Below are 13,028 nucleotides of genomic sequence, written 5' to 3'. Positions count from 1 at the left end.
AGTCAGACTTTCAGAACGTGCCCGTAGACAAACTAAACCGATTCTTCCTTTTTAGCAAACAGTAGCACTGGTGAGCCATGTTGATTTAATCCTTTTACAAATCAACCTGTATCTCTGGGAAGATTTACGTTCCTGCTCGAATCGCCGTTATTAAAACCTGACGCCAGGTGACCCCCCCCCTTCATTTCAGCACAAAGAAATAAAGACAGAGTCTGTATTTGCTCAACTGAGAGGGTTTACTCAAAGAAACACAAACAGAGAATCTTTTTAAATAAATTTATAAAAAAAAAAAAAGCATTTTTTTTTCCACTGCAGCAGAACAAACACCTATCACTTGTTTTAGCTCAGAACACAGAACACAAGCTGAAAAGCCTTACCTTGTCGCCTGAAATAAAAAAAAAGGAAAAAAACAAACAAACAAGCGAATCATCTTCAACACAAAGAAAAACACAGCCGATGACGACGACAGGGAAAACAAGTGAGCAAATACAAAACAATAAAAAAAACTATGAGGTTAAGTGCAGCACAGGTCAGAATCGTATAGCGTAGATTCAGTCTAAGTTTTCTTCGGTTCCATATTCAGATTATCTGCTCTGGTACTTTTGTTTCTACATCTGTAACATGCAAGCTCAATGACACGTATGCTCAAATACACACGGGAATATACTTAATTCGTAGGATATCTGGAAAATATGAAAGATCTGTTGGTGTGAGAACCACGTTTCATTCGCAGAAACCAAAGAGCATCCATCATCCTATAGTGTTTTCTTTAAAGGAAAAAATGATAACAAAAAGTAAGACTACATTCATGTCACCGAACAGTCCACATACAAAAACGGCAACAAAAAGATTCCCAGAATACCGTGTTGAGATGTTCTTAAAGAGGCCGCTCACAGCGCTTCCTGCTCTGAATTATTACTAGACAGCATCTGTGCCTCGGAAAACTAACACTCCATAAAGATCCAAAGATACAACGGAATACTGCATTTCTACTCATGACTCTGTTAGGTAAATCGACGTGGAGGCTAGCTGCCGAAGATGGGAATGTCCACAAGCCTGCGTACTAGTGACCACAGTTACTGGTTTAACACTTGTCTTTAATGCTACCTGGAGGAGACTCCTGTTTGTCTTTGGGGGAAGTTGCATGGATAATGTTTTGTTTTGTTCTGGACTTTCCTTCTGTCTCCGCTTCTTCTTGCTCTCTGGGTCTCAAACTTTGGGGGCATGGGGGATTCACAGTCATCAGCTATGCTCCATTTTATTTTCAGTTTGGTCTCTAGTTTTTGCATTGTGTTTTCTGCTATTAAATACGTGGCAGATAGGGCGGGTGGGGTTTGCACAATCGATAGTGCTTTTCTTTTTGGCACCTTGAGGATGGTGGCGGAGGGTGGGATGAAGGGATGGAAGGATGGAGGGTTAGGGATCCGGGGGCTACTTTTCATCGGCCTCTCCGGCGCTGTCCGTAGTGCCGTTGTTGCTGCTGCTGACAGCAGCTGCTGCTTGGCCGTTCTCCTCCTCGGTTTTCACCCTTTTCGACTCGGGCTGATCCTGCAGTTCTCCGTTCTGCCTCTTGGTGGGGAGGGAGGCTGAGGCCGAGGCGTGTGTTGCCAGGAGATGGAGAGGGTTGGCTGCAGAGAAATGGAGAACAGGATTTATTAAAACCTCGCTCTGGGTGCAGAAAGCAGCTGCTTCACACCCAGCAGACTGTTGCTGCAGTGACAGTGGCAGGAAGTGCACACTCTGCTTTCCAACAAACAGTCAGACTGTCAGCTGTTGGAGGTACAGACGGGCTGAACGAACATCTGATCACTTATCATCACATCCTGATGCTACGGTGTGAAACATCATCAGGTGAACACATTGACATTATGCTGCAACATCTCTGAACTGAAAGGACTCTTAGTGCTTCTACTTCAACCTAATATAAAAGACAAGACGAGATACTGTGTCATGGTTCATCTCAATAGATTATATTTTATTCTTAGCAACCTTTGCTGCATTTCGGGCTTAGAACACACTCTAAACGAAGCTGGTTGTTCAAGCTTAAAGCATTTTGTGATGTTGATATTCATCTTCTGATGAACAAGAGTCAGAGGACGCTGAGAATTCTGTTCCAGATGGTTTTTTTTTTCCATTCAAAAATACACTGCCCTGCAAAAGTATTCATACTCTCACCCATTTAGTCAGGCTACAACCACAAACTTCAATGCGTTATATTATTTTTATTATTCATTACTGCATGACTGTGAAGTAGAATGAAAATGGAACAACACTTTTTACAACCCACCTTATAGTGTGATTACAGCTGATGTTTTTAAAGGGTTATTTCACAAGCAGCTAAACGTTTCTCGAGACATAAATGTCTACACATTCCTCATAATGGCTTCAACTTAGATTACTTTAAGACTGTATTTCAACAGTAACTTTCAAGTCTTGCCAAACATTCTGAGTTTGATTTAGGTCTGGACTTTGACTGGGCCATTCTAAAACGTGAAGATGTTTTGATCTAAACCGTTCAATTGCAGCTGTCACGGTATATTTAGCACTGTACTCCTTTAAGGTGAACCTCCACCCCATTTTGAACATCTCCTTTCCCATGTATGCTGCTAAAGTCACACTATTGTTTTCTTTTAACGATATCTTTTGTTGCCACATTTTCATAAAGGCCACATTTGTGGGATTCATAACTATAGTGAGAAGACTCTTCCACCTGAACTGTGGATCTCTGCAGCTCCTCCACAGTAACCATGGGCCTCTTCTCTGATTATTGTTCTCCTTGTCTGTTGGTTTAGGTGGATAACCATGTCTTGATGGGTTTACAGGTGTGACATACTCTTTCCATTCTCAGATGATGGAGTGAACAGTACTTTGCGAGAATTTCAAAGGCTGTGATGTTGTTTTAAACCCAACTTCTCCGCATCTTTCTCCCTGACCCGTCTTCATGATGCTGTTTGCTCCCCATGTTCTCTAACAAATCTCTTGAGACATCACAAAACAGCTGGATTTATACTGACTGTCTATCATATATAGGGGTGCACTACTATGATGGCTAACCCCGTCCCCTCCCAAAACACATACACAATCGGCAACAAGAGGGAACCAGCGTATTAATATCGGCTTAGTTTTACTTGGGATAGACACCGATGTTAATGCAGATATATCGTCCATCCCTACATAAAATCCAACTAAGATATACTGAAGTTTGTGGTTTCGTGTATTAATGTGAACATGTGTTTGACTCTGTACCAACATTATGTACTGGGGACAGCTCAGTATTGCAGGAGCACCAGTCCAGTGTCCACCCCCCCCCCTACCTCCTCTGGTATCACTGGGCTCACCTATGCAATGTTGTTTGACATCATTTTGCAAGTAAATGTAACGAGTACGTAAAACACGGATTATTCCGAATAATAATGATCGCTGCCTGTGAAACCCAACAGTTTTGTAGTGGAGGTCTAAAATCCATGTGTTTCCTAATAAAAAAAACTTTCTGCACAGGTAACATTAGTTGCTGTCCAATCTGGTCCCCATTGTGTTTCGACCATATACCTCTGGTTGTGTGTGAGTGTGCGTTACCAAGTCACCTGAACTAGCAGCAGTGCTGATGGGTACCAGGTGAGTCCCATTCTGTGTTATGGCCTTTATAGGAAGCTGGTGCTGGCCGAGCGGGGCTTGTTGAACTATGGTGACGGTGGTCAAGGGAGCAGCCTGGGAGCTCTGGATGATGCGGCTCACTCCGCCTATAGAAGAAGCTGTGATGGACGGCACTGGCTCCACTTTGACTGCAACACAGGATGGAGAAGTGTGAAACGGCGAGCGCCGGCTGCATAGTGCCTGACGAGAACACGCCGGATGAAATCACCTTTGATCTTCTGGTGCTCTCCGCCTCCTCCGTTCTCTTGAGGCTCTGGGCTTTCTGTTGAGGCAGCCTGCCCTCCAACGGTTGCCATGGTGACAGCCGGGATCTGGTGGACCACGTGCACCGTCTGCATGACAGGAGCAGAGCTTACGGATGTTGTTACCATGGCTGGGGATGCCATGGCGTAGGTCACAGGTTTCATTGTGGTTTGAGGCATCTGGCGTTGCACAGCAATCAACACGGGCTGGCTGTTGAGAGGGGAGGCTGAAAGTAAAAAGAAACATTTTTTTTTTAGCAACAAACAGTACACCGCTGGAGGAAGCTGCTAAAATGTTAAATGTCAGGTTTTACCTGGAGAGTTTTGTGTAAAGCGAGCCTCCTGAATAACAGCCAGTTTGGGCTGGACTGTAGCTGTCTGAGCAGGTGGTGCTGGGGGAGCCTCTGACTCCATGGGGACTGGGGATCCCTCTCTGGACAAGCTATCAGGGGTCTGGACCCCACTGGAGTGGGCAGACAGCACCCCCATGTGGCTGGGAGAAGCAGGGGCACTCCTGAAACGATGAAAGGACAACAAAAGCGATCACTCCCATGGAACACCGACTACATAGGTGAACAGGCAGGGTGGAGAACAGGAGGCAAACTGTACCTGGAGGAAAGGGGTCCCACTGGGGTCCGGAAGCAGGGCACTCCCCTGGGCCTGCGCTTTCTGAAGGCTTGATCTATAAGCTTGCCCTCTGAGGCGGGGTCGATTCTCCAGAACGAACCTTTGCCGGGCTCCTCCTGGGACCTGGCAACTTTGATGAAGTACCGGTTCAGGGACAGGTTGTGGCGGATCGAATTCTAGGCAAATCAAGAAATATTCCGATGTTACTACATATGATCCTTTGTTTTTGCAGCTCTTTTAACCATCCTCTTGTATCATGTGTGCAAATTTCTGGGTGAAGAAGAACATGAACAATCTCTAGATGTGTCTGCATCAGTTAACAGATGTGACCCAGTGAGGTCTGCATTGAGTAGAAAACACCACTAGACTGTCATGTACTACATTTAGGATCAGATTAGATTAAGTCACGGAATCCAGCCTGTCTATATGATCGCTTTGTTTTGGTGTGAATTTCATTTCTTGAAATGTTTGTTATATAGAAAAAACACTGTACATCATCCCTAAACCATGATCACAGTTAAAACACGGTGATGACAGCATTATAATGTGGGATGCTTTTATTTAGCAGGGACTAGGAAGCAGATCAGAGTTCTGAATGGAGCTAAATTTAGGACAAACCTGGAAGAAAACCTGTTAGAGGCTGAAAGAGAGTTTGAAATTTAAATATAATGAAATCTTAAAATGTAAGATTCTCACACATAGATTGGCCACCACAGAACCCAGGCCTTAACCTCATTGAGAATCTTTGGGATGTTCTGCAGAAGGCTTTGCGCAGTGGTCAGACTTTACCATCGTCAATGTAAGATCTTGGTGAAAAATGAATGCAACACTGGGTGGAAATAAATCTTGTGACATTGCAGAAGCTTATCGAAACAATGCCACAGAGAATGTGTGCTGTAATCAAAGCTAAAGGTGGTCCAACAAAATTTTAGTTTGTCACCTTTTTTTTTTGGTGGTGACTTTTTTTTGGCCAGCAGTATATATGCATGCACCTATTAAAAACACAGCATTGCTGTCTTAATGTTTCAACTCTGTAGAACAATTCTGAGGTTGTGATTAGTCTGAAAACGAGCATAACCCAAACAAAGATCTAAAGCAAGCTAAACACCACGGTAAAGATATAAAGGATCAGAGTAAATACACGGCCCAAAAAAATAAAGGGAACACTTAAACAACACAAAATAACTCCAGGTAAATCAAACTTTTGTGAAATCAAACTATCCACTTAGGAAGCAACACTGATTGACAATTAATTTCACATGTTGTTGTTCAAATAGAATAGACAACAGGGGGAAATCTTTGGTGATTATCAAGAAACACTCAATAAAGGAGTGGTTCTGCAGGTGGGGACCACAGACCACTTCTCAGTACCTATGCTTTCTGGATGATGTTTTGGTCACTTTAGAATGTTGGTGGTGCTTTCACACTCGTGGTAGCATGAGACGGACTCTACAACCCACACAAGTGGCTCAGATAGTGCAGCTCAACCAGGACGGCACATCAATGCGAGCTGTGGCAAGAAGGTTTGCTGTGTCTGTCAGCGTAGTGTCCAGAGCCTGGAGGCGCTACCAGGAGACAGGCCAGTACACCAGGAGACGTGGAGGAGGCCGTAGGAGGGCAACAACCCAGCACCAGGACTGGTACCTCCACCTTTGTGCACGGAGGAACAGGAGGAGCTCTGCCAGAGCCCTGCAAAATGACCTCCAGCAGGCCACAAATGTGCATGTGTCTGCACAAATGGTTAGAAACCGACTCCATGAGGATGGTATGAAGGCCCGAAGTCCACAAATGGGGGTTGTGCTCACAGCCCAACACCGTGCAGGACGCTTGGCATTTGCCAGAAAACACCAGGATTGGCGCCCTGTGCTCTTCACACATGAAAGCAGGTTCACACTGAGCACATGTGACAGACGTGACAGAGTCTGGAGACACCGTGGAGAGCAATCTGCTGCCTGCAACATCCTTGCATGACCAGTTTGGCAGTGGGTCAGTAATGGTGTGGGGTGGCATTTCTTTGAAGGGCCGCATGGCCCTCCATGTGCTCGCCAGAGGTATCCTGACTGCCATTAGGTACCGAGATGAGATCCTCAGACCCCTTGTGAGACCATATGCTGGTGCGGTTGGCCCTGGGGTCCTCCTAATGCAGGACAATGCTAGACCTCATGTGGCTGGAGTGTGTCAGCAGTTCCTGCAAGATGAAGACATTGAAGCTATGGACTGGCCCGCCCGAGTTGTAGGGAGGTCATACAGACACATGGAGGTCACACACAATACTGAGCCTCATTTTGACTTGTTTTAAGGACATTACATCAAAGTTGGATCAACCTGTAGTGTGTTTTTTCCACTTTAATTTTGTGTGTGACTCCAAATCCAGGCCTCCATTGGTTAATAAATTTGATTTCTATTGATGATTTTTGTGTGATTTTGTTGTCAGCACATTCAACTTTGTACAGAACAAAGTATTCAATGAGAATATTTCATTCATTCAGATCTAGGATGTGTTATTTGAGTGTTCCCTTTATTTTTCTGAGCAGTGTATATCATCCTTGATTTCTATCACATCGGGTTTGTTTTATAAAAATAAAAAAAGATTTCATTGTTTAATAATTATGATAATCAGGATACAATGAGAAGCCAAAAAGTATTTACACCCCAGGCAGATTCAGGGTCAGTAATTTTTTTGTTCCAATAGGTTTCTTCTGACTGGAAGTAATATTAACACTTTGCAGCGGCTCAGAGTCCCAACTGTAACCTGGTGGAGAATCTGTGGAAGGAGCTAAAAATTAGGGTAATGGAAAAGAGGCCGTCCATCCTCAAAGACATGGAGGTCATACTAGTGGAAACATGCAAAACGCTTTTCAGCAAAAATAAGATGGGTTTGATTTCTGTAACGCCAATAAAGATTTTTCCACTGATTATGAGGAAGGCCTCTGTCCTTTCGCCTGGTGTACTTCAGTTTAAACATGGAAAGTTCCATAACTTAATAAAGTTTCAGAGAAAATCTAAAAATGTTCCACTGTTAACATTTTACTGTGAACAAAGACATATTCTCATTTTAACCCAAAAGTTAAAGAAGTACTCTTAAAAAGGTGTCAATTAAAGCTCGCAGAATGAAATCTGAATAATCAAGCCCAAGTATTACAATAATCAGAAATCAGGATGAGGTTTGCTGGAACTGATGCATAAATAAACGAGACAGACACTTTTCAAACATCCTCCCGAGGATGAGGTGGAGGCACTGACCTGCCAGCCTTTATCCGCTGTTCTGTAGTAGGGGTAGTTCTTGGTGATGTGGGTGTATATTCCATTCAGAGTGAGCTGTTTATCTGGAGCCATGGTAATAGCTTGGACTATTAGTTGTGCATAGGAGTACGGTGGTTTGGAGTCATCCTGTGGAAACAGAAAAACAAAGAGAAATGAATGTGTTTGTGGAGGAATGTTTGTTTCTCTGCCTCGTTCTCTTTCTCACTAGGTCTTCCAAAGACATAAATTACAAGCTGATAAAAAACTTTTTTAATGAATAAATAAAGGCAAACCCCCGAGGCTCTGGTCATAAAAACTAAGTATATCCCATGATTCTGTAGCTAATGGAACCTTTTTCACTTTAGCAGCAACACTTTTAAAACGTTTGTTTCTTTCTGACTTTACCAGTGTCCCACATCACTGGAGAGGAACTGCACCCACTCTTCCTAAGAATGCATCTTCAGTTTCATTACGATTTGCAGCATTTTAATCAGATAGAACTCTGGGCTTTGACTGGACCATTGCAACACCTTGATTCTTTCCCATCCAGCGATTCTGCTCCAGTTTTGCACTCATACTGTGATTGTTATCTTGTTTGCACGGCTCCAATTTTGGAGACCCCTCAGCTGTTAAGCAGATAGCCTCATATTTGGCTGTGGAGCACCTTACTATGCACCAATGTGTGGTTGACTGTGAGAATGCAAGTCATATCATGACCACTCCACCTGCATATTTGAAAGTTGGATGGAGGTGTTGCTGCTGATATACTGTTTTGGTTTCTACCAACATCGTGGTGACTAGTTATGGCTAAAACATCTTTGTTCTGTAGGCACTGTTCCAGAAGCCAGATGTTACTTTCCAGAAATAAATTGCGAATAATCTTTCTCCCGGTAAAACGATGGACTTCAGGTAGTTTGGAAATAGTCTTATAACCTTAAACAGATAAAACGGTAGCAACTGTTGCCTTTCTATGGTCTGTGGTAATGTCTTTCTACATCCAACAGACCAACCTGCTGCTTTCACAGAGTAAAACTCTAACTATCAAACAGTCGTTATAGATGGTGGTAGCTGTGAAGGATCTCCTGTAGCGGTCCGAATTACAGCAGATCTGAAGAATCCTCTGACTGAAACACTCATCTCATTAAGAGGATGCTGAACAGTAACAGTACTGGTTTTTCTTGTTAATATGACTCTATAAACTTGCATATACATTGCTCTTCTTTACACCATGTTCTCTCACCTTTGGGCTGTCTTCACCTGAGGCCTCCTTATCGTTTTCTGATTGCGAGTTGTCTCCTATGATTTCCGAGGTGAGAACACGGCTCGTTCTGTAGCTGGAGAGTCCTGCTCCCCTCGGACTCGATGGACACGAGTTTGCAGCGCTGCAAGAACGAATTCAGACACATATCTTGGGTCAGGATACTCCGTATTTTGGTTTGTTGTTGTGATCACATCACAAACGGCAAACATAGCTCCTACCTTATGGTGCCGGTGGGTGACGGCAGCGGGCTCATGAGGTGGGCAATGTTGTCGGGAATGTTGATGGTTAGTGGTGAAATTTGGGGCTGGACGGGTTTGATCGGTGATTCTGGCACGTTCCTTGGCTCCTTCTTGTCACTGGACAGGGCGGTGAACGTGATCTTAATACTTGTGCTGGGGAAGCGGAAACAACACCTGCAAGACAACGTGAAGGGAGGGTGTGACACTGGCAAGAGTTACGCTGTGAGACGACACCACGGGTGAAGTCACTGTGTTACAATGTTTCTGTACAGGCGAGCCTTCTGCCAGGCAACAAGCATGCCGAGGCACTCCAAATGAAGCCCAGAGAGTCGGCTTCACATCAATCTAATATGGGCATCAACTAACACCATTATATAACGCATCATGCTTAAAATGTCTAGTTTTCTATAAATGGGTTTGGCTATTTTTAAATGAGTTGCACACATCTAAACGTGAAACTCTCAACAGATCTTATGTAGTTTAAAGAAAAATACCAAAATGAGTACAATAAAGTTATGGGTAAGAGAAAGAAAACGTAAGCTGTGAAAACTAGGCAAAGTGGAACATATAAATGTGTATACGTCAATAAAAGAGACTTACCGTCTCTTTTAGTTCTATAGTTTTACATTTTAAGATGAAAAAGAGATTACTATGTTCTAAAAGCTGACTTTGGTTTACAGAACTTGATTTCTGCCTAAACCCCCAATGGACCCACCACAGCGTTTCAATCAGGCTGAGGTCTGGATATTGACTGGGCAGTTGCAGCACCTTGAACCTTTTCTGTTTTTGGTGATTCTGTTGTGGATTTGCTGCTATGTTTGGGATCATTATCCTGTTGGCTTCACATTTGACTATAGAATCTTCTGATACGAGGAGGAGTTCATGGCTGAGTCAATACCTGCAAGGTACCTAGGTCTAGTGGCTGCAAAGCAAGCCCACACCATCACACCTCCACCACCCTGCTTGACAGCTGGTATGAGGTGTTTATGCTGATATGCTGTATTTACTTTTCTCCAAACGGTGCACATTATGCTTAAACATCTCTAGTCTAGTCTACAACAAAAGGTGTTGTTCCATTGTTGTAGTACAATAAACCCAAGTTTGCCATTTCTGCCACGATCTTTTTAGGCAAAATAGCAAATAGTTCAGTCTTGTTTTAATTGTGCTGCCATGAATGTTAACAATCAACCACATAACTGGGGCCGGTAGAGTCTGAAATGGAGCTCAGTCACTTTTTGCAATTTCTCTGTTCATTGCACGGTCTCACCTTGGGGTAAACTTGTTGGCACATCCACTCCTGGGATGATTCAAAATGGACTGACTAATGTTTACATAATGCAAGGGCTGTACAATAGAGCATTTGTTAGCAATGCTGCCTTGCAGCACAAGTTTGTGGTTTGATTCCAAACTGGGGCCTTTGTGCATTCTGTTTGTATGTTCTTCCTGCGAATGAGTGAGTTCTCCCCAGGTACTCCTCTCACACTCCAAGGACACACTTGTTAGATTAACTGGCCTCTCTAGACTGCTCGTGGGTCTGATCATGATTGTGCATGAATGTGTGTCTCCATGTTGTTGTGTGATGGACTGGCGACTCTCGCCTAGTGACCGCTAGAAACAGCTACTAACCCCTTATGATCCTGCATGGATTACACTTGTATAGAAAATGAATGGATGAACGAGAAAAAGAGTCATCTACGACTGCTTACAATCTCAAACAGAACCTCCCTTCAAAAATCCTGAACTTTCCTTCAACATGCACCTTTACACTCCAGGCTTAGTTGGTCAACAAACAGCTTTTCTATTTTAGTGTTGTTGTAACTTTATACTCTTGTAAACACCTGTTAATTTTTTATCAGGTTCTTATATGTAAATTTTCAAATTTTTACAAACTTCATCCTTTTTCTGAGTGAATTATAGTCCAGCAAGAATAAGACAACTTCTATTGGTTCAACAAAGAGTGATGCTGGAAGCAAGATAGTTCGTTTTTAACAACAGAATTGGACATTTAACTCTCAGAGCAGTGCATTCCCTCGTTTCAACTTTGGTCTTATTTTCACAGAGGTTTTTAAAGATGGGTTAAAACTGTTCAGAGCAACTCATCGATGTGGCACATGTAAAGCAACGGAAGTGGGAAAATCAAATCAGCTAATGTCCCCTTTACGTACCAAAGCTAGCTTCCACATGTAGAACATAGTAGAAAACAGAGCAAATAACCTTAGCAAAAAATAAGTGACAACAAAAAGACCGAAAACCATAACGGGAGTTATTAATTACAATATATATATATTGTATTTTTAGGAAGCAGTAATATTGTTACATTAGCATCTCTGACATGGAGATTTCATGTGACGTAGCTGCTGTACGAATAGCACGTAACAGGCTCGACCAGCACGTGCATCACCGCTGCAGGCTAACACAACAATAACAATACAAACAAAAAACACGAGTGCGTTAGTCCGTGGGGATCACTTCACGCCACTCGCTCTCTACACTTACATTCGTGGAAGCTGGAGAGGTGGAGCTCCTCTTCGCTGGAACACCCCATCAACAAACACCCCGTTTTTTCCAAGGCACCGGAGGTAGAATTCCCTCGTGCCTGAGCCATCCTCCCCGGCGGTGAAGATTTCGAGGTGCCGCCGGGATATGAAGCTCGAGTGGCCCATGCTGACGTCCACTGAGCCTTGGGAAGAGTTCCGGCCGATAGTCACCGACCTTTTCTTCATCATATACTCAAACTCTCGGCCCTCCAGTCGGGCTATAGCCGACCCCAACATCCCGCTTACCACCGCCATCTTCCAGTCCAAGGTGTCTGGTGCAGATTATGAGGTCAGTACAAATCAGGAATTTAGTGGGGAATACGATATATAAAAGCGTTCGTTTTATGGCCTGGTTAAATTAGAGGGGTCCAATTTTAAACTGTGGAGGATTTAGCCAGGAACGTGCCAGACCGGGGATACAACCGCTCAGACCCACCACGGTGAAGGGGAGGGCTGGCTCAGAACAGAGCACTGACCAATCAAAACCCGACAAACGGGCGGAAGTGTTGCGAGAGACAGCTGTTTCCACCAATAAAAAGCCGGCTTGGGCGCGCAGATGAGTGATGTTTACCAATGACAACAATAATAAAAATAGCCGTAGAAAAGTGAGGTCGGTTGCAGTGCAGTCTGACACGCATATGGAGGAAGGGTGTAAAACCCGGCTAAATGCTTTTAAAGAGGGGGATTTAACATTCAAAAGATCAAGACAAGGGACCACTGACCCGTCTGTTTTTCATTATATACACTTTAGGAGAGGCATCCTCTGCGTATGTATAGGTGTTTAACCTGACCAAAGTTCAACATTACAGGTACATCTCGATGAACTAGAATATCACAAAAATGTATGTAGTAACAACAAAAATGGTTGTATAGATTTATTACACACAGAAATATATTTTCTATATAACATTTTGACATACAGGGGAGTACATGGCTGGCTCAGGAACTGCAAGGGGCCCAGGTCCTGTGTCTGCAAAACAAAGCCAAATTATGACTCCTCCACCACCATGCTTGAATGTTTCCATGACGCTTTTGTGCTGATATGCTGTTTATGGTTTTCTCCAAACATTGTGCAGCAAATTACAGTTAAACATCTCTAACTTGGTCTCCTCTGGCCAACAGACATAGGTCCAGAAGTCTTATGATTCATTCAGATGCAAACCACATTATTTTGGCCATATTCTTTTTAGAGAGAAAAGGGCTTTCTCTTGGCAACCCTTAAAGA

At 43.5% G+C, this 13,028-nt stretch overlaps 1 protein-coding gene across 1 annotated transcript; it reads right to left on the bottom strand.

Annotated features, from left to right (window-relative positions):
- Positions 1-217: 217 nt before the first annotated feature.
- Positions 218-12,254, bottom strand: foxk2a (forkhead box K2a). The gene is made up of 9 exons (XM_047377033.1): positions 11,763-12,254; positions 9,246-9,440; positions 9,007-9,148; positions 7,767-7,913; positions 4,506-4,699; positions 4,211-4,410; positions 3,863-4,123; positions 3,585-3,782; positions 218-1,628 (listed from the first exon to the last, which is right to left on the bottom strand). The coding sequence occupies exons 1-9, from the start codon at positions 12,056-12,058 to the stop codon at positions 1,432-1,434; spliced, it is 1,830 nt and encodes a 609-aa protein (XP_047232989.1). The 5' UTR covers positions 12,059-12,254; the 3' UTR covers positions 218-1,431.
- Between the last annotated feature and the right edge of the window lie 774 nt (positions 12,255-13,028).

This window comes from Girardinichthys multiradiatus, chromosome 10 (genome assembly GCF_021462225.1).
Source record: "Girardinichthys multiradiatus isolate DD_20200921_A chromosome 10, DD_fGirMul_XY1, whole genome shotgun sequence".
NCBI lineage: Eukaryota > Metazoa > Chordata > Actinopteri > Cyprinodontiformes > Goodeidae > Girardinichthys > Girardinichthys multiradiatus.
Note: the sequence above shows the minus strand (reverse complement) of the source record. Positions and strands in the feature narration are given on the sequence as shown.